A 25951-nucleotide genomic window follows, 5' to 3' on the forward strand; every position below is an offset into this window, starting at 1 on the left:
AGTGCATCCATCTTTTCGCGTATAGCAATGCTTATATGATTGCATGGTATAGATTCGACTTTGCACTACTCCTCAAATCATGTGTGATGGAGCACAGAATTCATTTTCAAAAGCATGTTTTTTTGATAGAACACTTTGTACTGAAAACAAAGACAAGAAGCAAGAAATCAAAGACAAATAAATTTCTTGTTGAGGGTCTTACCACTTCCACCACTGAAGGGAAGTCTCGTGGATTTGGATTTGTGACTTTTAAAAGTGAGCAGGTTGTGGAAGAAATACTAGCTCAAAGCAGGGTGCACAATGTGGATGAGAAGCAATGAGACCAAGCGGGAGGGCACTTATGCAATGTTATATTTTTCAGCTAAGAGCCTGGATGTTGTGTTAGAGGTTGCAAAGCTGGTCGGTCACAACTGCAATGCAATAGACGAGATGCTTGGTATTTAATGTGCAGTGTTGATGGGTGCTAACATAGCCAATGAGATTGTATTAGAAAAGTTCAACGAAGCGATCTTAGGATACAAGGATGATAAGAAAAACAATTGACAAATGGGTCCAGATCTTTTCAAATCCATATTTCCAAATCACTCCTGAAAAGGATGTTGAAGGTGAGGAGCTCTATGGAACATTGAAAAACATAGTTGCAATTGGTGCTGGATTGGTAGATGGGCCGTGTGCTTCATGCTAGAGAGGGAGGGCTGCTATCATCGTGTTGAAGCAGGAGGGGCTGCTTGCGTGTCTGGGAGTGTAGTTCATGGATACTACCAACGCATTAATATTAAGAACCATTCAAATTTACACATCAAAGATAGCTGACATAGCTCTCGAGTTCTGGGGGCATATTTGACTCATCTACCGGACATCTTCTCTACACATTAGATGACTGGAGGTATATAAACTCGAAGACGAGGTTTGTGTGCCATTGTGGGTTGACTTGCACTTATTTGGAGACCGATTGATGAGGAGGGCATTTAACTTGTCAGCACGATTCAAAAGGTTGGTTTCATGCAAGGCTGATGGAGCGGGGCGGCCTATGATTTTGAGGCTAATCAACAGCAACAAGAATCGAGAGGGCTACGTGATGAACGGTTGGTACTTATTTTGGAGCAATCTTATTGCCTGAAAGAGTGGAGAGTTACATGATTGATGTGGCCATGCTGTGAGGAGCTGGGTTGGTGATTGTTTTGAGGGTGGCTGGTTGTAATACTGTGGCATACGGGTGTGTTGACAGCCATGACGATGGTGCTATGTATGTAGCAAACTGCAGGACTGCAGTGGGAGAATTGTCGTGCAATGTTTTGTTGATTCCAAACATGATGACATTATCAAGTTGCATAAGCAAAAGCTTAAGTGCATGCGATACAAAGAGTAGATCACGATGGCATAGTAGGCAGCATGTTTAAAGCTGGGAATCAAGGTACACCTGGTGGTTATAGTGCTCCAAATGATCATAATTAGCCCATCAGAGGAGGCTGACTTGGATGGTTGTGTGAATGCCCACATGGCAAGAAGATGACTAGTCTATAGGCGACAAGGAGTTGGAAAGCACGTGCTTTCTAGTAGAAGCATCAAATGCATAGCACCTAGTTGTCCGCGTGCGATGGACAGGTCAACTCATCCGATCCATCCTGTCCAGTACGACACATTCGATGGCATACGTTGGAAACTATCGGATTGTTTCAAGTGCCTGTTTGTGACCATTTGGGGTCACTTTTGGGGTAAATTGTAGGTGTTGTTTATGCTTCCTCTCCACAATACACTTGTACATACCCCAAACCTCTCTCTTCTTTTTTTTTTCGTAAAAGGTAATTGTATTAATTACGAAAAAGGTACAAGTTTGCATGATTACAAGATACACGATGGCTCTACCCCATCATGTGTACACACTAACTCTCTACAAGAACCAGACAACCAAAGAGTTACAAAGTCATGGCAAAGACACAGAGGAAATTGCCATATGCCAGGGACGTAAGTTCTCCCGAGGGAATATGTCAGAGTGCCGAAGAAGATCTATCTGCCAATACAAGTGACCTTTAAGCCGCGCAATATGCCGCTGAACATTATAGGCGGAATCAAAAAGAAAAGCATTCCGAATGGTCCAGTTATGCCAATGGCCCCAATATCGAAGAAAGTGAAACAAGATCTTCATATGAGGTTGTGTCGGTGTGGGATATTTGGGCCGTGCAAAAACCCAATCAAACACGCGTAGCGAGAAACCAACCACCGCTCGCCAAACGGCTAACAAGAATGACCAGATTTTCTGAGCGAGGGGGCAAGAAATAAAATAACGACGGGCAGATTCCACAGTGGTGGTGCAAAAGAAACAATTGCCGTTGGAGATTCAACGCTTGGAAAGGGCTGAAGCAGGCGGAAGACCACCAATCATCACCCTCCAAAGAAAGACCTTATATTTGAAGGGTGTCTTGTTCAACCAGCCCTCTATCACAGTTACCCTCCACCATGACCTTGATTTATGCAATCCCCATAGAGAATTAGCTTTAGTAACCAGCCATTGATGATCTTTAATGAGAAGATGATACATCTGGTTAGCTGAAGCCTTTTCTAAATTCAGTCGGCCTGCTAAGTCCCAGTCCTGCCAGGGACGATCCGTAGCAAGGGCAGGAAAGGGTTGTCTGCTCTGGAGCACCATCAAAAGCTGTTCCCATAAATACATGTATCCACAAGGGATCCTGAAAAGCCTCCTGGCTGTACGAAACGATATCAACACATTGCGACTGGCAAGGGTGGCATCCGCTACCGAAGTTAAGCCCAAACGTGCCATGTGGTTAAATTTTGGTCGAAGCTCATGTTTACCTTCCCACGAAATTAACCGCGAGACTGCCAACAGTTCCAATTGAAAAGAATTAGTAGCTAAGCAATCCTCCGCTGGATGCCACTGCGCCTTCCGGAGGACCTGTCTCTAGGAACACACCAAATGGGCAAGCAGAGATGAAGAAAAACTGGAAAAGCAAGAATCGGCATTAAGAACATGCCACCAAGAACTCCGGATTTGAGTATTACCATGCAGAAGCCCGTGATCCTCAATAAAATAACGGGCTATAACGACCCATGGATGATGATCCGAGCACATGGCGCGAAAAAGAGACCAACGGAGTGCCAGCATATAAGTTTGGGCATCTAAAATAGCCCCTCCACCCATGCGTTTGGGGGTGCACACATGTGACCAAGAAATCCAAGAAATGCCTGCATGCAAAGAATCCTTCTTCCATAACATGAAACGAATAGACTGAGTAAGAGCATTCAGTGTAGTAGTAGTCCGGGGCAGCAATGGCAAGAAATATGTGAGCATTGGCAACATAATTGTCTGGGCTACTTTGAGGCAAACAGGGAAGGGCCAGGCCTGAGACTTCCAATACAGAAACTTAGCCGCCAGTTTCTATGAAATCCACTGTAGTAGCTGCTTTGGGGGAACATCAACACCCAAAGGGTACCCAAGATGCCTGACAATGGAGCCACGGGGAAAAACCATTCCCTGCCAGCCCAATGACTGCAAATCCGACTCCGTGCAGCTGAAAATGGCTGATTTCAAAGCGTTGATGCGAAGACCGGAAGCCTGACCAACGAGAGCCCAAACATCTAATGCTTTGCGAAGGTTATCCTTGTCCGCACGTAGAATCATAAAGCTGTCATCAGCCAAGGATTGACTAATGAAGTGTTGTCCAGAGGGAAGCGACAATCCAGCCAATTGAGAAGAAGCTACCATGTGAGATAACATCGAAAGAACTAGATGAGTCGCAAGGGCAAAGAAGAGGGGACTCAAAGGGCACCCCTGTCTGACAAAGCGGGCAAGGACAATTGGCTTGGTAACGCCTCCATTCAACATGACGCGCGAAGACGCTGCATCACTGATAGTGTAGATCAGACGAGACATCCAAGCACCAAAGCCCATAGTAGACATAAGTTCTGCAATGAAAGACCAGTCCAGATAATCAAAAGCCTTTTCCAGGTCCAATTGAACCAGTACGACCTCCTGATTAGAATGCCTTGCATAATCAATCACCAGTTGCGCATTTAATACATTGTGCAAAATGTTTTTGCCCTTAATGAAACCATATTGGAGAGGATGCACAATGGCAGGAAGATGCTTATGGAGCCGGTTCGCCATTACTTTGGAAAAGATTTTATACATAGAACCCATCAAAGAAATTGGGCGCCACTGTTTCAACATGGGCGGCGAAGGAACTTTTGGAAGCAGTTTAATAAGACCTTCTTTCCATGAGGACGGCATGATCCCCGTTTCCCACACCTGCTGAAACAAAGCCGTCAATGGTTTCGCGAGTTGGGTGGCAAAAAACTCAAAGAACTCATTGGTGAGACCATCCCAACCAGGACTTTTATCCTTGGGCAAGTGTAACTGAACGTCCATAACCTCCGCCTCACAAAAATCTGCCTCCAAAGTAGATTGCATGTCCTGCGGAACCTGATTGCGGACCAGATCATAAAAAATTGAACGAGCATGAGCAATTTGGCCTGAAGGAGGAGAAGTGGAACCAAAAAGGTCGAGGAAATAATTCCTACACATATTCACAATAGTCTGCAGATCAAGGACCATTTGCCCATCTACATCCTGGAGTCTAGTCATATTCTTGCGAGCAGGAGAGGCATGGAGAGCTCGAAAGAACTTATGAGTCTGACAAGCACTATCTTGCAAAGTCTCCGTCACATGTTGCAATTTGACCTGCTAATAAGATTTCAACTGAAACTCTTTACTAAGATCAGCTAGACACATTGCCAATGACTGCAGAAATACATCATCTGGAGTGTCCACCAGCAAAGAACGAACCAAAGCCAGTAGGTCCTCCACTGCTTGTCGACGCCGCCGAGAAAGAGAGGCATGATGAATCCCATACTGCCAAGCAACCCGCTGCACATTAGAGAGCAATCTTTCAAATGAAGCAGTGCCCTGAGATGAGAAATCCAATAGGAATCGATCAATCAATTGCTGCATATAGCACTGAAAGATTGCATGCTTCAAATAAGACGAGTTGAAACGCAAAGGGAGTCTATCCAGAAATTGCTTGAAAGGTGCAATGGGTTGTGCAAGGAGCTCAAGCTAGAGAGGGAAATGGTCCCCGACAAGGCATATTGTTGCAGCACTTTCATTTCGAGCATCTCAGGAAGGAAATCATCATTCTGCATGATGTAAATGCGGTCTAACCGCGACCATGTTGTAGCATACTGGGCAGAATGGAAAGTAAACCCCGTAGAAGAAATGTGCAGCCAAGACCAGAGATCTTGCTTAAGAACGGCAAGAGCCAACTTCTGCTATATACGACGTTCCGACATATCCATTACCGAATGCTCTGATGTGGACTGTGAAGAATCAACACACATATTGAAATCCCCCATCAAAAAACCCCGTCTGCCAAGGGACAAGGAAGTCTGCAAAGTATGCCAAAGCTCCCGGCGAGATAAAGGATCATTCGGAGCATAGAAGCCAAGTAACCATAAGATCTCTCCTTCGAATAAAACTTCGATGACCACAAAGCGGCCATGTACATCATTCTTAATAAGAATCGGCTAATATTTTTCATGTACAATCATAAGCACCCCAGAATATTGCCTGGCATGTGTCCCTGCATAGAACAAACGAAAGCCATGGCAATCCACAACTTTTCCTGCTTCACCGTGACTCTTGTGCTCAACAGCACACAAGACATCCCACTGATTCTCATGCAATACAGTCCACATGGCATGTTGCTTGTGGCGAGAACAAATCCCTCGCACATTCCACGTGGCGATCTTCATGTGTATTCAAAAGAAAATCAGGTACGAGGCACAGCTTGCCTCGATTTGACCTTTTCTACGAGAATGTCCAAGACTCCCTCATCCAAAAAATCGGCTAACACAGCAAAAGAGTTTTGACAACCAAATTTGGAGGTAGATGGCATATCCGCTGACTTGGAGTTGGGACAGGGATAACGACGATCCCATGGGGTAATGACGTTACCTTTAGTATCAAAAGCTGGCTTAGCAGGTGGACCCTTTGGACCACCCGAATACACTCTCCTAGGTGGCTGTTGACGGGGAGCAGAGGAAACCATAGCAGGAGCAGAGTGCTCTGAGGACAACATTTATTTCCTGCGCATATACGTACGCATGGGATCTGTGAGGCAGTAGGCATAGTATCCACCATGCCAGCAACAAGCCTGTTGCCTTTTTCCGTGCGTACATCCACCCAGTCATTGCCAGGGGAATCCAAACCCGAGACCTATTGTTTCCCTTTATCCAAAACTTTAGGTGGCTGGGTGGCATCCTACGACGAAGCATCACACACCATATCTTCCATGGGCAGCGCAACATGCTCAGCATCTGAAGTGTGGTGCTTCTCTGGGCATTCAGCCATAAAATGCCCCAATTTTCCACACGAAAAGCAATGTCCCGCAAAGTTGCCCCATTTTAAACGAAAATGTAAAGGATGCATGCCAAAGCAATTGATACGTAACCACGCAGGCCTTTTCCTAGCAGTGTCCCATAACATGCACAGACGATTGCGATTCATGGCCCTTAGGCTTGGGGGGGCCAGAACAGTGCCCACAGTAGCCATGGCATCCTTTAACAGTGGACAATAAACAGTCGGACAGTTTTCCACTTCAACCCACACAGGGCATTCACGTTGCAGCAGGCGCTGAAAATCTGCCATTGGGCGCCATGGCACAACATGGACCAGACGGCGATCAACGAACAATGGTAGTTTAGACAAAAGAGCAGCACGGTGCGTCTCAGATTTCAACAGCACCTCAAAAAACCCCCGGGGCCCAATAAAAATCTCTTCAACACATTCCCCTTGTAGCAGACTGTGCAGCCACTAGAGAATATGGGAAAGCAATGGGATCCGACCAGTGAAGAAGAGTATCACAGCACGTTCATAAAACACTGAAAAGGAGCGCAAGACATGTTTCGGGTCCACAGTGGCTTCCATAACATCTTCCGTTGTAGAGTCAGAAAAGACTTCCTGATTATGTTGAACGTAATCGCCAAGTAGAGTGTTGGCAAACTCCAGCAAATGCTCCCAATCAACATCCTGAGAGTCCACAGAATCCGAAGCAACCTGAGCATAGGAACGATCCTGATGATCCATTGTCTCGGCCGAGGTATGCTTGGTACGTTTGCCCGCAAGCTGGAGGTCAAAAGTAGGGGGCATCTCCTCTGTGCACGGAACCATATCCTCCGGTTTCTCGGTATCAGAATCCGGACCAAGAGCTGCCACCGTTTGGTCTATAAAATCCAAATCCAGGCCCGCCATCTTGTATCACTACATATGCCAATCAGAGGCCGATTGAAGAGCTCACGGGAGGCAGATACACGCAGGCCTCTCTCTCTCTCTCTCTCTCTCTCTCTCTCTCTCTCTCTCTCTCTCTCTCTCTCTCTGTGTGTGTGTGTGTGTACAGGAGCAGATTAGTTCTCTGATCTGCGCAGGGTTGCAGTCACGTGTTGCCAGGTTAGGGTTCCCTGACTCTATCGCGGCCCAGCAAGATGCACAGGACAGGCACCCGCAGTGCAGATGACTGACAGGGCAGCAAACGAGAGGTACCTGTTTCTGCAAACGAAAGGCGTTCAGGCGTCGACGGGGCCACAGGGCACTGCACGCTGACGCAGGGGAAACGATCACAGGCGGCTCAAGCGGGCAGTCATCAGGCGAGCAGGTTTAGGCGGGCACAGGCAAACAAGGGCAGAACAGGTGGGCAAGCTCCAGGCGTCGACGGTACGCTCCATCAAGACGCGCAGGTCCAAGTGACGGCAAGGGCATGGCTAGGCTATCTAGCAACGTGGCAGCCTAGCACGTAGGCGACGGGGCGCGCAGTCCAGCAGACGGCGTGGCGATGGGACACCCAGGCAAGCAGACGACGACGACGTGGGCGACGGGACACACAGGCGGCAGGTGGCTAGGCGACAAGCGCCGGACGACCCCCGCTCAAGTTCGACGAGGAGCTCCCGTAGCGCACCATTCCTTCTCTCTCCACACTCTCTCTCTCTCTCTCTCTCTCTTTCGTAAAAGGTAATTGTATTAATTACGAAAAAAATACAATATCACTTGATTACAAGATACATGACGACAATCCAAGCCATCATGTGAAGAGGTGCTAAGTACTACAAGTTACAATTTCATGGCAAGGATGCGGAGGAAATTGCCATATGCCAAGGACGGAAGTCCTCCGTAGAGAGCAAATCAGAACGATGGAGAAGAGCCAACTGCCAATACAAGAGGCCCTTAAGCCTCACAATATGCCGCTGAACATTATGGGCGGAGTCAAACAGAAAAGCATTCCGAATGGTCCAATTATGCCAACAGCCCCAGTATCGAAGAAAGTGATACATGAGCTTCATTTGTGGTTGTGCGCGAGTAGGGTATTTGGGCTGGCCCAAAACCCAATCAAAGGGGCGCAGTGTGATACCAACCACCCCTCGCCAAACGGCCGACAAAAATAACCAGACTTTCTTAGCGACGGGGCAAGAAATAAATCGGTGGCGGGCGGATTCCATAGTAGTGGTGCAAAAGAAGCAGGTGCCATTGGAGATTCGTCGCTTGGAAAGAGCCGAAGCAAGCGGAAGACCCCCAATCATCACTCTCCAAAGAAAGACTTTGTATTTAAAGGGTGTCTTGTTGACCCAGCCCTCCATCACAGTTGCCCTCCACCATGACCGGGATTTGCGCAATCCCCATAAAGCATTCGCTTTAGTAACTAGCCATTCATTATCTTTAATCAGAAGATGATACACTTGGTTAGCAGAAGCTTTGCTCAAATGCAGCCGGCCTTGTAGGTCCCAATCCTGCCAGGGATGATCCGAAGCAAGAGTAGGAAAGGGTTGTCTGCTCTGGATCACCGTCAAAAGCTGTTCCCATAAAGGCCTGTATCCACGAGGGATCCTGAAAAGCCGCCTAGCAGTACGAAACGATATAAGCACATTGCGACTAGCAAGGGTGGCATCCGCAACTGAAGACAAGCCCAAACGTGCCATTCGGTTGAATTGTGGTCAAAGCTCATGTTTACCTTCCCACGAAAGTAAACGCGAGACTGCCAGTAATTCCAATTGAAAAGAGTTAGTAGCCAAGCGATCCTCCGGTGGGTGCCACTGAGCCTTTTGGAGGACATGTTTCTAGGAAGACACCAAATGAGTAAGCAGCGATGAAGAAGAACTGGAAAACCGCGAATCAGCATTCAGAACGTGCCACCAAGAACTCCGGAGTTGGGTATTGCCATGCCGAAGCCCATGGCCCTCGAGGAAATAACGGGCGATAGCGACCCACGGATGATGATCATCCGAGCACATGGCGTGGAAAAGGGACCAACGAAGTGCCTGCATGTGAGTTGTGGCATCTAAAATAGCTCCGCCACCCATGCGTTTGGGGGTGCACGCATGCGACCAGGAGATCCAGGAAATACCTGCATGCAATGAGTCCTTCTTCCATAGCATGAAGCGAATAGACTGAGTGAGAGCATTCAGAGTCGTAGGAGTCCAGGGCAACAATGGCAAGAAATATGTGAGCATTGGCACCATAATGATCTGGGCTACTTTGAGACGAACATGAAAAGGCCAGGCCTGAGACTTCCAATACATAAACTTGGCCACCATTTTCTGAGAAATCCACTGCAGAAGCTGCGTTGGGGGGACATCAACACCCAAAGGGTATCCAAGATGCCTGACAATGGAACCTCGAGGGACCACCAGACCCTGCCAGTCCAAGGACTGCAAATCCGACTCCGTGCAGCTTAGAATGGCTGATTTGAGCGCATTGATACGAAGGCCTGACGCCTGACCAAAGAGACCCCAAACATCCAATGCTTTTCGAAGGTTATCCTTGTCCGCACGCAAAATCATAAAAGTATCATCCGCCAGGGATTGGCTAATGAAGTGTTGTCCTGTAGGAAGCGACAGTCCGGCCAACTGGGAGGAGGCGGCCATATGTGATAACATGGAGAGAACTGGATGTGTCGCAAGGGCAAAGAATAAAGGGCTCAAAGGACACCCCTGTCGGACAGAACGGGCAAGGACAAATGGCTCAGTAACACCTCCGTTCAGCATGATTTGCGAAGACGCCGCAGCACTAATGGTGTAGATCAGACGAGACATCCAAGCACCAAAGCCCATAGCAGACATAAGGTCAGCAATGAAAGACCAGTCCAGATAGTCAAAAGCCTTTTCCAGGTCCAGTTGAATCAGTACCACCTCCTGATTAGAATGCCGGGCATAATCAATGGCCAATTGGGCATTCAAAACATTGTGTAGAATATTTCGGCCCTTAATGAAACCATACTGGAAAGGGTGCACAAGGGCAGGGAGATGCTTATGGAGCCGATTCGCCATTACTTTGGAAAAGATTTTGTACATTGAACCCATCAAAGAAATGGGGCGCCACTGTGTCAACTTAGATGGCGAAGGAACTTTTGGAAGCAGTTTAATAAGTCCTTGTTTCCATGAGGGAGGCATGATCCCCGTTTCCCACACCTGCTGAAACGAGGCCTGCAATGGTTTCGCCAGTTGGGTAGCAAAAGCTTCAAAGAACTCATTGGTGAGACCATCCCAACCCGGACTTTTATCTTTGGGCAAGTGTAACAGGACATCCATAACCTCTACTTCACCAATATCTGACTCCAGAGTAGCTTGCATGTCCTGCGGAAGCTGATTGCGGACGAGGTCATAAAAAACCGAACGGGCCTGAGTAATTTGGGCGGAAGGTGGAGAAGCGGAACCGAGAAGGTCACGGAAATAATTCCTGCACATATGCACAATAGTCTGTGGATCCATGATAAGGTGGCCTTGTGCATCCTCGAGTCTGGTCATATTCTCTCGAGCAGGAGAGGCGTGGAGAGCTCGAAAGAACTTATGGGTCTGACATGCACTATCTTGCAAAGTCTCTGTCAGATGTTGCAATTTGGCCTGCTGATACGATTTTAACTGGAATTCTTTAATAAGATCGGCCACCCGCATGGCCAGTGCAAGCAGAAATGCATCATCCGGAGTGTCCACCAGCAGGGAGCGAACCAAAACCAGCAGGTCCTCCGCTGCCTGTCGATGGCGCCGACAAAGAGAGGCATGATAGATCCCATATTGCCGAGCAACCCGCTGCACATTAGAGAGCAATCTTTCAAATGACACAGTGCCCTGAGAGGAAAAGTCCAAGAAGAATCTGTCAAGCAATTGCTGCATATAGCCCTGGAAAATTGTATGCTTTAAGTAGGACGAGTTGAAACGCAAAGGGAGTCTCTCCAGAAATTGCTTGAAAGGGGCAGTGGGTTGTGCAAGCAACTCGAACTGCAGAGGGAAATGGTCCGACAAGACATATTGCTGCAACACTTGTATTTCGAGCATCTCAGGCAGAAAATCATCATTCTGCATGATATATATACGGTCCAACCGCGACCATGTTGTGGCATACTGGGCCGAATGGAAAGTAAAGCCTGGAGAAGACGGGTGTAGCCAGGACCAAAGATCTTGCTTAAGAACAGCAAGAGCCAACTCTTGCCACATACGACTTTCTGACGCATCCATGACCGAGTGTTCCGATGTAGACTGTGAAGAATCAACACACATATTGAAATCCCCCATGAAGAACCCCCGTCTGCCAAGTGAGAAGGAAGTCTGCAAAGTCTGCCAAAGCTCCCGGCGAGATAACAAATCATTCGGAGCATAGAGGCCAAGTAACCATAGGATTTCCCCTTCGAATAAGATTTCAACCACCAAAAAGCGGCCATGAACATCATTTTTAATAAGAACAGGCTGATATTTGGCATGTACAATCATGAGCACACCCGAGTAATGCATGGCCTATGTTCCTGCATAGAACAAACGAAAGCCATGGCAATCCACAACTTTACCAGCATCACCGTGACTCTTGTGCTCAACAGCGCACAGGACATCCCACTGATTCTCATACAATGCAGTCCACATGGCATGTTGCTTGTGGCGAGAACAAATTCCTCGCACATTCCACGTGGCTATTTTCATGTGTATACAAAACACAATCAGGTACGAGGCACAGCTTGCCTCGATTTGACCTTGTCGGCGAGAATGTCCAGGACTCCCTCATCCAAGAAATCTGCCAACACCGCAAAAGAGTTCTGAGGACCAGATTTGGAAGTAGACGGCATATCTGCTTGCTTGGGGTTGGAACGTGGGTAACGACGGTCCCACGGAGTAATGACGTTGCCTCTGGTATCAAAAGCCAGCTGGGCAGGTGGACCCTTTAGACGATCCGAATACATTTTCCTAGCGGGCTGATGACGGGGAGCTGAAGAAACCATAGCAGGAGCAGAGCGCTCGGAAGACATCATTTCCTTCCTGCGCATATAGGTTCGCATGGAATCTTGTGAGGTAGTAGGCACAGTACTCTCCATGCCAGCACCAATCCTGTTGCCTTTTTTGGGACGAACTTCAACCCAATCAGTGGCACGGGAATCCAGACCCGAAACCTATTGTTTGCCTTTGGCCAGAACTTGGGGCGGGTGGATAGTATCCAACGACGGAGCATCACACACCATATCTTCCATGGGCGGGGCAACATGACCCGCATCTGAAACGTGTTGTTGCTCTAGGCATTCAGCCATAAAGTGCCCCAACTGTCCGCAGGAAAAGCAATGGCCTGCAAAATCGCCCCATTTCAAACGAAAGTGTAACGGATGCATACCAGAGCAATTGAGGCGTAACCACGCAGGCCGTTTCCTTGCAGTATCCCATAACATGCACAAGCGGTTGCGATTCACAGCCCTGAGACTGGGAGGGACCAGAACCGTGCTCACAGCTGCCATAGCATCCTTCAATAGCGGCCAATAAACAGTCGGACAATTCTCCACTTCTATCCACACAGGGCATTCACGTTGCAGGAGGCGCTGGAAATTTGCCATCGGGCGCCATGGAACCACATGAACCAACCGACGATCAAAAAACAAAGGCAGTTTAGACAGGAGAGCAGCACGGTGCGTCTCTGTTTTCAAGAGGACCTCAAAAAAACCTCGGGATCCAACAAAAATCTCTTCAACACATTCACCTTGTAGCAGACTCTGCAGCCATTGGCGAATACGGGAAAGCAGCGGGATGCGACCAGTGAAGAAGAGTATCACCACGCGATCATAAAATACGGAAAAGGAGCGTAGGACAGTTTTTGGGTCAACGGTAGCTTCCAGAACATCGTCTGGAGCAGAGTCAGAGAAGGCTTCCTAATTATGTTGAACATATTCACCAAGCAGAGTGTTGGCAAATTCCAACAGATGCTCCCAGTCCACCTCTTGAGAGTCCACAGAATCCGAAGCAACCTGCGCATAGGAACGATCCGGAATAACACCTATCTCTTCCGGGGTATGCTTGGTATGTTTACCCACAGACTAGATGTCAGGACCCGGGGGCAATTCTTCAAGGCACGGAACCATATCCTCTGGTTCCTCAGCATCAGAGTCCGGGCCAAGTGCTGCCACCGTTTGATCTATGAAATCCAGATCCAAACCAGCCATCGTGTACGACGAGCTGATCTCTTGTTGTGCGTTCTCTCTCTCTCTCTCTCTCTCTCTCTCTCTCTCTCTCTCTCTCTCTCTCTCTCTCTCTCTCTCTCTCTCTCTCTCTCTTTTTTCGTAAAAGGTAATTATATTAATTACGAAAAAAATACAAGATTACTGGATTACAAGATACATGATGACACAAAGCCATCATGTGAAGAGGTTTTCTCTTTCTCTCTCTCTCTCTTTTTTCTGATTACAAGATACACGAGGGTCCTAGGCCAACGTGTGGGGAAGCCCCGTAGTAATGCACTGAAAAAGTTACACCAATCATGGCAACGACCCAGAGGCAATTGCCATATGCCACGGATGCAAATCCTCACGAGGGAGCAAGTCGGAGTGTCGGATGATATCCAGCTGCCAATGCAAGAGCCCTTTAAGCCTGGCAATATGTCGGGGTACATTAGAGGCCGAATCAAAGAGAAAAGCGTTGCGCGTGGTCCAAATGTGCCAGCATCCCCAATATCTGAAAAAGTGAAATAAGATCTTCTCATGCAACTGTGGCGGTGCGGAATACATCGGGCGCACAAAAACCCAATCGAAAGGAGTTAGCGAGGATCCCACCACCGCGCGCCAAATGTGCGACAAGAGTGACCAGATATTCTTGGCGAGCGGGCAAGAGAGAAAACGATGTCGGGCCGATTCCGCCGGTGTGGTACAGAAGAAACAATTGCCATTCGAGATGCGACGCTTGGCAAGGGCCGAGGCCAGAGAAAGACCACCAATCATTACCCGCCAAAGAAAAACCTTGCATTTGAAAGGTGTCTTATTTTGCCAGCCCTCCATCAGCGTTTTGTGCCACCATGACAGCGATTTCTGCAGTCCCCAAACAGTGTTAGCTTTCTCTCCCAGCCATTGGTGATCTTGAACAAGAAGATGATACACCTGATTAGTGGAGGCCTTTTCCAGACTCAGGCGGCCTGCAAGATCCCAGTCCTGCCAAGGGCGATCCACCGTCAAGGCAGGAAAGGGTTGCCGACCCTGAAGCTTCGACGAAAGCTGCTCCCACAAATCACGGTATCCACGCGGGATCTTAAAGAGTCGGCGAGCAGTCCGAAATGAGACGAGGACATTGCGAGTAGCAAGGGTAGCATCCGCAACCGGCATCACACCTAAACGGGCCATGCGATTAAATCTTGGTCTGAGTTGATGTTTATCTTCCCATGAAAGGAGTCTCGACACTGCCAACAATTCCAGCTGAAAGGAGTTAGTCTGCAAGCGGTCCCCCACTGGGTGCCAGCGGGCCTTTTGGAGCACCACTTTCCAAGAGGCGACCAAGTGCAGTAACAAAGAGGAAGAGGGACTGGAAACACGAGAGTCAGCATTAAGGACATGCCACCAGGAGGCCCGAAGCCGTGTGTTGCCATGGCGGAGCCCGCTGTCCTCAAGAAAATAACAGGCTATGATGGACCAAGGGTGGTGATCCACACACATGGCACGAAAAAGGGACCAACGGAAAGCTAACATATGAGTGTGTGCATCCAAAATCGCTCCGCCACCCATGCGCTTAGGGGTACATGCGTGTGACCAAGAAATCCAGGAAATGCCGACCTGCAGTGAGTCCTTCTTCCATAGCATGAAACGGATGGGCTGAGTGAGGGCCTTCAAAGTAGTAGGAGTCCATGGCAACAATGGCAGGAAATACGTTAGCATTGGAAGCATGATTGTCTGGGCCACTTTGAGGCGGACATGGAATGGCCACGCTTGCGACTTCCAATACATAAACTTTGCTGCCAATTTTTGTGAAATCCACTCCAGCAGGGCTTTTGGCCGTACATCCACCCCCAATGGGTATCCAAGATGCCTGACAATGGAGCCACGGGAAACCACTCGTCCTTGCCAGCCTAAGGACTGCAAATCAGGCTCCGTACAACTGAGAAGGGCTAACTTAAGGGCATTGATGCGAAGCCCAGAGGCCTGAACAAAGAGTGTCCAAACATCTAATGCCCTTCGAATGTTGTCCCTGTCCGCCTGCAAAATCATAAAGGTGTCATCCGCCAAAGATTGGCTCACGAAGTGCTGACCCAACGGAAGAGACAGACCGGCCAGCTGGGCAGAGGCTGCCATGGAGGATAACATAGAAAGGACCGGGTGAGTCGCCAGGGCAAAGAAGAGAGGGCTCAAAGGACAACCCTGTCGGAGCGAGCGTGCAAGGACAAATGGCTCTGTAACTCCACCATTAAGCATAACTCTGGAGGAAGCCTCAGCACTAATGGTGTAGATCAATCGGGACATTCAGGTACCAAAGCCCATAGCCGACATGAGGTCTGCAATGAAAGACCAGTCCACATAATCAAATGCCTTTTCCAAGTCCAATTGGATCAATACCACTTCCTGACCGGAGTGCCGCGCATAGTCAATGGCCATTTGCACATTTAAGATATTATGCAGAATGTTGCGGCCCTTAATGAAACCATATTGGAGAGGATGTACAATAGCTGGAAGGTGCTTGTGGAGCCGATTCGCCAGCACTTTGGAGTAGATTTTATACATGGAGCCCATCAAAGAGATTGGTCGCCAGTGTTGCAACTTTGACGGCGAAGGGACCTTTGGAATTAGTTTGATAAGGCCTTCTTTCCATGAGAAGGGCATGACCCCCGTTTCCCACACCTGCTGAAACATGGCCACCAATGGCTTTGCCAACTGCGTGGCCGAGGTCTGAAAGAATTCATTAGTGAGACCATCCCAGCCAGGGCTTTTATCATTTGGCAGGTGCAACAAAACATCCATAACCTCATCCTCGCAAATATCCGTCTCCAAAGCGGCTTGCATATCAACTGGAACCTGCTGGCGGACCAGATGATAGAAGACCGCACGGGCATGCGTAACTTGGCTAGAAGGCGAGGAAGAGGAACCAAGAAGATCCATAAAATAGTTTCTGCACATAGTGACAATGGTCTGCGGATCCGTGACCATGCGACCTTCCGAATCCTGGAGTCTGGTCATATTTTCGCGGGGCGGAGATGCATGCAAGGCGCGAAAGAACTTATGAGACTGGCAGGTGCTATCTTGCATCGTGTCCATCAAGTTGTGCAGCTTGGCCTGTTGATAAGATTTCAGCTGAAACACTTGAATGAGATGGGCCAACCGCCTCTCCAGAGACAGCAGAAAATCATCATCAGGGGAATCCAGGAGCAAGGAACGGACCAAGGCCAGTAAGTCTTCTGCTGCATGTCGACGTCGGCGGCAAAGCGAGGCATGATGGATCCCATATTGGCGGGCAACCCGCTGCACATTAGAGAGCAGCCGTGCAAATGAAGGCCAGCCCTCAGAGGCGAAGTCCAATAAGAACCTCTCAATCAACTGCTGCATATAGCCCTGGAAAACTGAATGCTTCAGATAAGAGGAGTTGAAACATAAAGGGAGCCTATCCAGGAATTGCACAAAAGGTGCAATAGAGTATGCCCGCATCTCAAGCTGGAGGGGGAAATGGTCCGACAACGCATATTGCCGCAAGACCTTCATTTCCAGCATGTCGGGAAGAAAGTCATCGCCCTGCATGATATACATTCTGTCCAGCCGCGACCAGGTAGTTGCATATTGTGCGGAATGAAAAGTAAACCCTGAAAAAGAAGGGTGAAGCCACGACCAAAGATCTTGCTTGAGCACGTGCAAAGCAAAAGAACTCCACACCCGGCTTTCCGGCGTATCCATTACCGAATGCCCTGAAGTGGACTGAGAAGAGTCGACACACATATTGAAATCTCCCATCAAGAATCCCCTTCGGCCGAGTGACATGGAGCCCTGCAAAGTGGACCAAAGATTCCGCCGGGATGCGGGATCATTCGGAGCATAGAGGCCCAACAGCCATAAAATCTCGCCTTCAAATAAGACTTCGATCACCAGAAAGCGGCCCTGCACATCATTTTTAACAAGGACAGGCTGATATTTCTCATGGACAATCATCAGCACGCCCGAATAGTGCGTAGCATGGGTCCCTGCATAAAACAGGCGGAATCCATGACAATCCATCACTTTTCCTGCTTCACCGTGACTTTTGTGCTCAACTGCACACAATACATCCCACTGGTTCTCATGCAAGACGGTCCACATGGCATGTTGCTTATGGCGAGAGCAAATGCCTCGCACATTCCACGTGGCTATCTTCATGTATCCTCAAAGAAGGAAGTCAGGAACGAGGCACCTGCTGCCTCGATTTCGCCTTTTCCGCGAGAGCATCCAGGACACCCTCATCCAGAAAATCAGCCAATACTGCAAAAGAATTCTGGCGACCTGCGTTGGAGGTAGAAGGGCAATCCACTGCCTTGGGAGAGGGGCGGGGATAACGCCGATCCCAGGGTGTAATAACATTTCCTTTGGCATCGAACGCCAGCTTGGCAGGTGGGCCTCTGGGGCCGTCGGTATAGGCTCTCCTTGGAGACTGATTGCGGGGGCCCGACGGGGCCCTAGGACGCGGAGCCTGCTGTGAAGTGGCCATTTCTTTCCGGCGCGTATACGTGCGCACGGAATCCTGGGAAGCAGAAGGCCCAGGATCCGCCAGGCCTGTATCCAACTTTTTACCTTTTTGAGGACGTGCCTCAATCCAGTCAGTACGACGGGAATCCACACTTCGGACCTATTGTTTGCCTTTGTCCATGACATGAGGAGACTGAAGGGCTTCCTGGGACGTGGCATCAAGCACCATGTCGTCCTTGGGCAGCACAACCTGCGCATCATCCGAAGACGATTGCTTTTCAGGGCATTCGGCCATGAAATGCCCCAATTTACCACATGAAAAGCAGTGGCCCGCAAAGTTGCCCCATTTTAAGCGAAAATACAAAGGATGCATGCCCGAACAATTGAGGCGAAGCCACGCAGGCCTTTTTCTGGCCGTGTCCCATAGCATGCATAAACGGTTGCGGTTCATCGCCCTGAGGCTTGGGGGAACCAGCACTGTTCCCACAACTGCCATCGCATCCTTCAACATGGGCCAATAGACCGCCGGACAGTTTTCCACCTCTACCCACACCGGGCATTCGCGTTGAAGCAGACGCTGGAAGTCGGCCATGGGGCGCCATGGCACAACATGAACCAGGCGGCGATCAAAGAATAGCGGCAACTTGGACAGGAGCTCAGCGCGATGCGTTTCCGATTTCAGCAGGACCTCATAAAACCCGCGAGGTCCAAGGAAAATCTCCTCAACCGACTCCCCTTGCAATAGATGGTGCAGCCACTGGCGAATATGCGAAAGCATTGGGATCCTGCCAGTGAAGAAAAGAATAACTGCACGGTCATAGAACACGGAGAAGGATCGCAAGACTGATTTGGGGTCCACCGTGGCTTCCAGCACATCATCCGTTCCCGCAACAGAAAAAGATTCGGTATTATGCTGGACATAATCGCCAAGCAGAGTATTGGCGAAGTCCAGCAAATGCTCCCAGTCGATTTCCTGCGAATCCACCGGATCAGAGGCCACTTGCGCATAGGAGCGTTCCGGAGGACTCATGGGCTCATCAGGCGTAGGCTTGGAGCGTTTGCCGGCAGGCGGCTGTTCAGAACTCGGCGGCAACTCCTCCGTGCATGGCACCATATCTTCCGGCTCCTCTGCATCGGAATCAAGGCCAAGGGCTGCCACCGTCCGATCAAGAAAATCCAAATCCAGGCCAGCCATACTACTGTCTTCACACAGAGGACGAACTCTCTCTCTACTGAACCGTCAGCCACAGACTTGCTGCGAAGCAGGGGCGACAAGAGATCGGGCACGCAGCCGAGGGCGACGGAGCCTGCAGACGGGGCCTGCAGACTAGGACGACGGGGCTCAGGCGGCGGGGCCTGCTGACGAGGGCGGGGCCTGCTGACGAGGGCGGAGGGCCTGCTGACGAGGGCGGGGCCTGCAGACGCAGGCGGCGGACCTGCAGACGATGGCGGACGGGCGCAGAGCCTGCGTGCAGAAGCGGGGCAGAAAAAAGCAGGCGCAAGCTCGAGCCAGGTCGCTGCAGAAAACGGGTCACGGCAGGTCGCCATCGCTCCGTTCTCCACGCTCGATCCCCATCGCGACGTTCTCTCTCTCTCTCTCTCTCTCTCTCTCTCTCTCTCTCTCTCTCTCTCTCTCTCTCTCTCTCTCTCTGTGTAAAGTGGCAGGGCTCCTCTGCCTCAGTGTGCAGGGCTAGATTGCACGTGCAAGAAGAAAATGTCCTGTCGGCAACCTCTGATGTCAGCAGGGACAGAGTCGTGCTGCCGTTACCTCCAGTCTGCCAAACAACACGATCACAAGAAGGCGGGACGCAAGACAAGTTGGTGCGTGCCAGGCACAAACGCAGGTAGCAGAAGACAGGGGCGCAGACTCGAACGCCGGATGCTGGCTCTCGCTGATGCGAAGGAGAAATCAATGGGCCCTGTTCTATCGCACACAACCTGTTACCTGTGGCGAGCTGACAGGCGGCTGATAGACGGCTGACATGTGACGGCACCCAGGTCGGAAGGCCACGGCGAAGACCCCCACACGCAAGGCGGACGGGCGACGACGGCGACCAAGACCCGCAGGTCAGACGGCCGACGGAAGGGTGAGGGGCTCAGGTGATTCTCTCTCTCTCTCTCTCTCTCTCTCTCTCTCTCTCTCTCTCTCTCTCTCTCTCTCTCTCTCTCTCTCTCTCTCTCTCCCTCTCCTTGCCTCCCTTTTAGCAATATACTCTCTCCCTCTCTTTCCCTCTCTAATTTCAAATTCAAATTTCAAGCTCAACTTTTAAGCTCTCTATTCTCAAACTCTCTCTCCTCAAGCTCTCTAACCCCACTCTCTTAAGCTCTCCTTCGCCATATCTCCACCCTGCCTCCACTTTCAAGCTCTCCATCGGCCATCCTCTCTATCCTCAAGCTCTTAATATGTAAACTTCTAGTATAAAGTCTCTAAATGTTTGAAGTGTATTACTTTGAGTCCCAACATTCAGTTTCGGTATTAAATTTATATGCACAATTTTTTTCATCGAGCATAGCATTGGATGTAGGTCCAAGATTTATTATCCAATTAGTACATACTAGTATCGGACGCCATCAAACGTAACAACCTTGCATAGCATGCTTTGATAGAGGCAAAAAAGGCAATTATCTAGACATTTTTTTCGCTATAAAAAAAGGTGGATAATGATGAAGGCAGAGGAGTTTCTGTGGATGAGATGGCAACCAGCAAATGGAAAAGCAAAAATCCTTTCATCTTTTAATGAGTTTTAAAAATGATAAAAGCTAAAGCTTTTAAGCTGATTTTAGTTATTCATGAGGGGAGTAATAGTCTATAATGAAGGGGAATTATGAAGAGCTAATGGCCACCCCCTTCTTTGATTTTATTGAAGTGGTGACTGTGAGGACAGGAGGGTCACACCAAAGGTTTTTTTGGAGAAGAGAGTATGTTTCTTCACAAATTTTACAAGCATGATGCGAATAGCTCAATGTATCACAACAATCAAAATTTGAGGTAAAGAAGATTATGTGTGAGGTTTGTTTTGAGCTCAAGGTCTTTGCTTAATTTTTTTGAGTGCATTCAGTGTGTTTGTGGCTATTAGAGGCTTAGTAGTTCTTTTTTTTAGGCTTGGGTTTGCTGGTGTTTGGCCGTATATTGTCAAAGCTTCAGTGGAGTTTAGCATTCAAACAAAGTCATTCATTTTACCGGCACTCCTTATCGTCTCATTTTCGGGTTGTGTGAGAGGATTATTTTCGAACATCACTCGTGAAACACCGTGACAGCCGATGAACAACTCCTTGTCGTCTCATTTTCGGGTTCTATGAGAATATTATCTTCGAACACTGCTCGTGAAACACCGTGACAGCCCATGAACAACTATAGTGAAAATAACATCTCCATGCAGTACATTTGCTTGATTCAAAATTATACTTTGAGAGTATATTTTGTCACAGGCCCTCATCTGCCTTGATTTGATAAGCTGTCATCAAGAAAGTACACTACGAAAGCCCTTGTTGTGAAGAGCCTCCATATTTAACCTAGCTGATATATCTCATGACATGAATAAGCATTGGTCAAGGGAGAAGGACAGCAAGAAATCCTCTGTTTGCACTCTAGCCACTTGCAAAAACTCTTATAGATAATAGGGTATAATTCTCGTAGCTTTTTCATGCGTGAAAAGCACTACAAACATCTTACTTTGAAATTGTTTTTGACCTCTAATTTACCTTGTCTTAGAACAAGAGGAAAACGAAAACAGAGAATGTCTTAGAACAAGAGGAAAACGAAAACAGAGAAACTGGTAGACCAAACCACTGGAACCCTTACTTACCAACAACTGCAAGTGAACGCCATTCCACTGCCATTCCTATCAGATATGCAAGCAGAATGCCTATTGTTACAGAGAACTGTTGAAAATAACCATACACAAGTTAAGACCAACATTTGTCTGTGCCATTTTTTGTTTTACTAGCCTTCTATAGACGTTTCTAGTCAATCTAGGTCCACCATTTATGATGATAAGGCTAACCTGGTTTGCAGTACCAAGGGTCCCCCTCAATTGCATAGGTGCAATCTCACCAATGTATATAGGTACCTGCAACAGTTACCATAGAGACAAGAAGACCTGTGTCCAGGATGTGCTTTTGGAACCTCAAAAGTAAAATCATAATTCTAAAAACTTAGGAACTTACGGTGAAGGAGATGACTCCAACCCCAAATCCAACTAGAAGTCTTCCAATGTATAGCACAATGACACTCTGAAAGTTGTTTGCAAACATAAACCATTTATTAGCTTGCACATCCTTATAGTCCAAGCATACAAGATGTCCTGTTAACTATAGTTTTGCAGAATGCAGAGCTTGCAAACTGCTTAGCTCTAGAGTGTTCAGCTCTCAGCACAAATGTTCAGCTACAGAATTCAACTGTCTAGTTATAGATTTGAAGTGACTAGCCTATCTATAACCACATACACACCTGTGCTAACACAATCGCCACCCAGCCACCAATATTAGGAACTGCTGCTGCAACCAATGCCTGTTTGAATTCAAAGAATAAAGCTGATCACGACTAGAAATGTTACAAATTTGGAAAGACCTCAAACCACAACACTGACCCCTTTCCTGCCAAGAAATTCCGAAAGCTGGCCACTAACCAATGCCCCAGCCATTCCACCAATATTGGAGATGGATCCAAACAAAGAAAACTGCAACCCAGTTTCACTGATCCATATCAGTTTAGCCCACAAAACCGTGAAGTTATCAATACAAGAGCCATGCTTGCCATAGACAAAGTAAATATATACCTGAGAAACAGTGAGACTCAAATCCTCTGTGATAGAGTCTTGAATTGGCGAGGTGTAGCCATTCTGCAAACAAAAATGTACGCAACATATAAGCAGATGAGAAGAATAGAGACCAAGGAGGGGAATGAGGGGATACATGTAACATAACACCCTATTGACCATGAAACTGAACTGAGTAGAAATATATTTGGTAGTTGATTTAAAGACAAAGACAAGTTTTTGTTAACATGATTACTAGGCTTTCGAACTTTCACCCATTATCAAACTTCAGTCAAAGATTTGTCTTTGCAAGAACATAAACGTTTAGCAATCCCAACAATAAGGCACAGCACTTTGAAAATAGGATTGAAGCATATGTCAATGAGTACTTGGACAAAATCATCATCTATGCACACATAACAAATTAGCATCACCATAGAGATGCTTGCAGGTTCACCTAAGCCAAAAGTCTTTAATGAAGGATGTAGGCCATCTCATTGTGCCGCGTTGATGCCCTTTATTCCATGTTTCGGGCTCATTAGTGTGTTTAAACTGTCACTGAAGACAATTGTTACCCCTAGTCACCTAGGACTCTATTGTCACTAGGGGTATGGTTTCTTATGACAGTTAAGCTATGTTAGGGTTAGGTTTTTCTATAAAGGACACTTTGTGCAACCCTAGCACATGAAGTGTGGCATTATTCATTGTGGTCTTTCCAGAATTGTACTTTTACTCATTCATTAGTACATCAGTTTTCATTTGTGATTATCACTATAATTGCATTAATTCTCTCTCTCTCTCTCTCTCTCTCTCTCTCTCTCTCTCTCTCTCCCCCCCCCCCCGAAGAAGTTTGAATAATGAATTGAAATATTTACAATTTCTAGCCAACCAAGCACACTCAAAGACAAGTAGAAAACGCCATATGGAGCCAAAAGGCTACAAAAAACAACAAGGCTACAAGAATAGAAGGAGATCATGAAGCACACAACTGGGATGGTGCGGATGTGATATCCATCCATGGAGTAACCACCTCTCTAAGGACCACCCTAGCCAAAACCATGAAAGTAAATATCCATAATAACAATCCTCAAACACCTCTCTAAGGATCACCCTAGCCAAAACCATGAAAGTAGATTGCCATAATAACAATCCACAAACACAGCCCACATTACCTAATCCCCACAAAATAAATGCGTTGCATGTCCACCACATGTGCCAAAGACCAATCCAACACAAAAAATGAAAAGAACAATGTTTCTGCATCTATAAAGTGGATGTGGACAAGATCTTGCCCAAAACCCAAGAACAAAAGATTGTATGCTAAAGTATCACTGAAGTTCATAAAACCCAAATTTATCTAGCAATTGGTCAAGAGATAAGAAGATGACTAGAAGTCTCATCACAAGTAGTACAAAAGACACATCTACCGCTAGAGATCTTGTGGCCACACTGTGAGAGTGTGCAAAAGAAGAGAAACACGAACACAAAGAGAAGCACAGAGAGAGAGAGAGGAGGCAAAAGATGAAGAAAGAATACTGCACTAATTGAAGAAAAATGCTGACAAAATGATGATGGACTGATCAGTCCCTCCATGCAGCCCAAAGCGTCAATGAGGGCACTAGATCAAAAGCTGATGACGATGGCAGTACCAAGCACGGAGAGTTGGAGTGTCGGAGTGTGCACCCACAAAGGCAAGACTGAAGATTGAAGAGTGTGTGTTTTGCAAGTGGGGGGCTGGCCATAAATAGTCATAAATGCCCAAATCTGGCCGACCTGCACTAGTAGGTGCCAAAAAAGCTAGCCAACCAGCATTTAATGCTGGTCACTAAAGAAAAATGCCAAAAAAAGGGGTGATACCAGAAAAATCCCAGATGGTGATGACAATGTCCGGCAAGTGTAGGCAGACTGTGGAAAGCAGAAACCAGCCTAGGAATATATGAGGAATATACAAAGCAGAAACCAGCCTAGGAATATATGAGGAATATACACAAGAAGCTGAAAAATAAAGAAATGAACCTGAATTGCCAGAGATCCTATGTCTTCGTTAGACTCTGACAGGAGCTCACAACCAAGAGATGATAGACTTACATAACTAACATAGGTAGCCTATTACCCCCCCTCAGATCCTGGGAGTGTTTGAAGACCTAACAACCTCATGTGATGAAGCATAGAAGCCTGGGGCAAAGGCTTTGTGAAGAGATCAGCTATGTTGTCCTCTGTGGGACATTAGGCCACCACTAACTCCTAATCTATGATCCACTCTCAAACATAGTGATACTGAACCTCGATGTGCTTCGTGTGAGTATGAAACACTAGGTTCTTTGCCACAGCTAGAGCACTCTAGTTGTCGACATGCAGCTCCGTAGGTCAAGGCTAAGAAAAGCCAACCCCTACCAACATGTGGCAAAGCCAAACCGCCTCCGTAGCTGTAGAACATAATGCACAATACTTTGCCTCTATAGAAGAAAGGGCCACAATAGGCTACTTCTTCTTGCTCCATAAGATAACTTCCAATCCAAGGGAGAAGCCATAACCTATAGTGGACAGACATGAATCCTCATCACCTACCCAATCAAAATCACTCCAAACAGTGAGTGTAACCCCTCTCCATACATGATCCCATAGGATCGAGTCCATAATAAAAACATAGAACATGCAAGGCCGCTCACCAATGCTCCTAAGTGGGAGTCTTCATGAAAGAAAATAATTCCACAACAAAAGAAACATTTGACCAAGTGTGAATAAGCATGAGGGAGCCAACGAGACACATATAATGGGTGGCATTTGTAAGGAGAGCTCCAACTGCCAAAAGCTTGGACTCTAGGTCCATGGGGCAAGAAATAGGTTGACAATTGGCCATACCAAACTCCAAGAGAAACTCCAAAATGTACCTATGCTGTGAAATAAAGATGCCCTGTGCCATCTAATAGATCTCCAAACCAAGGAAGAAATGGAGAATCCCAAGATCTATCATATCAAGCTCCTATCGTAAAATCTCCCAAGTACGATCTGTTGAATTGAAGCAATGCGGAAGCGAATGACCAAGATAGAGTGAACAGAGAGAGAAGGGAAATGAGAAATGATATATTGTCTACAAAAGGCCAAAATGACCTAAGAGAGCATGAGTTACAATCATGTGTATGATGGTACAATTGTCTAGGTAAAATATGTAGCACAAAGCAAAATAAGAAAGAAAACTAACTATGGCTATGAGTAAAACATAGACCTCTATCAAGTAACAATGAGCTCCAATGGTACAATCTCATGTGG

The 25951-nt window shown here is 47.5% G+C and overlaps 1 protein-coding gene across 1 annotated transcript in view; it reads right to left on the bottom strand.

The window, feature by feature from the left end:
• The window catches only part of LOC148030489 (sugar transporter ERD6-like 4), a 112766-nt gene that overhangs the window by 35455 nt on the left and 51360 nt on the right, over positions 1-25951 (bottom strand). Inside the window, exons 2-7 of the mRNA XM_087686828.1 lie at positions 22703-22765; positions 22514-22603; positions 22375-22434; positions 22092-22157; positions 21929-21994; positions 21731-21806 (exon numbers count right to left, since the gene is read on the bottom strand). Of these exons, the coding sequence (XP_087542954.1) occupies positions 21731-21806; positions 21929-21994; positions 22092-22157; positions 22375-22434; positions 22514-22603; positions 22703-22765 (421 nt within the window). The remainder of the gene's footprint in view (positions 1-21730; positions 21807-21928; positions 21995-22091; positions 22158-22374; positions 22435-22513; positions 22604-22702; positions 22766-25951) is intronic.

The sequence above is a fragment of the Lygodium microphyllum genome, chromosome 10 (genome assembly GCF_053477565.2).
Source record: "Lygodium microphyllum isolate KBCC chromosome 10, Lygodium_microphyllum_v1.1.10, whole genome shotgun sequence".
In the NCBI taxonomy this organism is placed as follows: domain Eukaryota; kingdom Viridiplantae; phylum Streptophyta; class Polypodiopsida; order Schizaeales; family Lygodiaceae; genus Lygodium; species Lygodium microphyllum.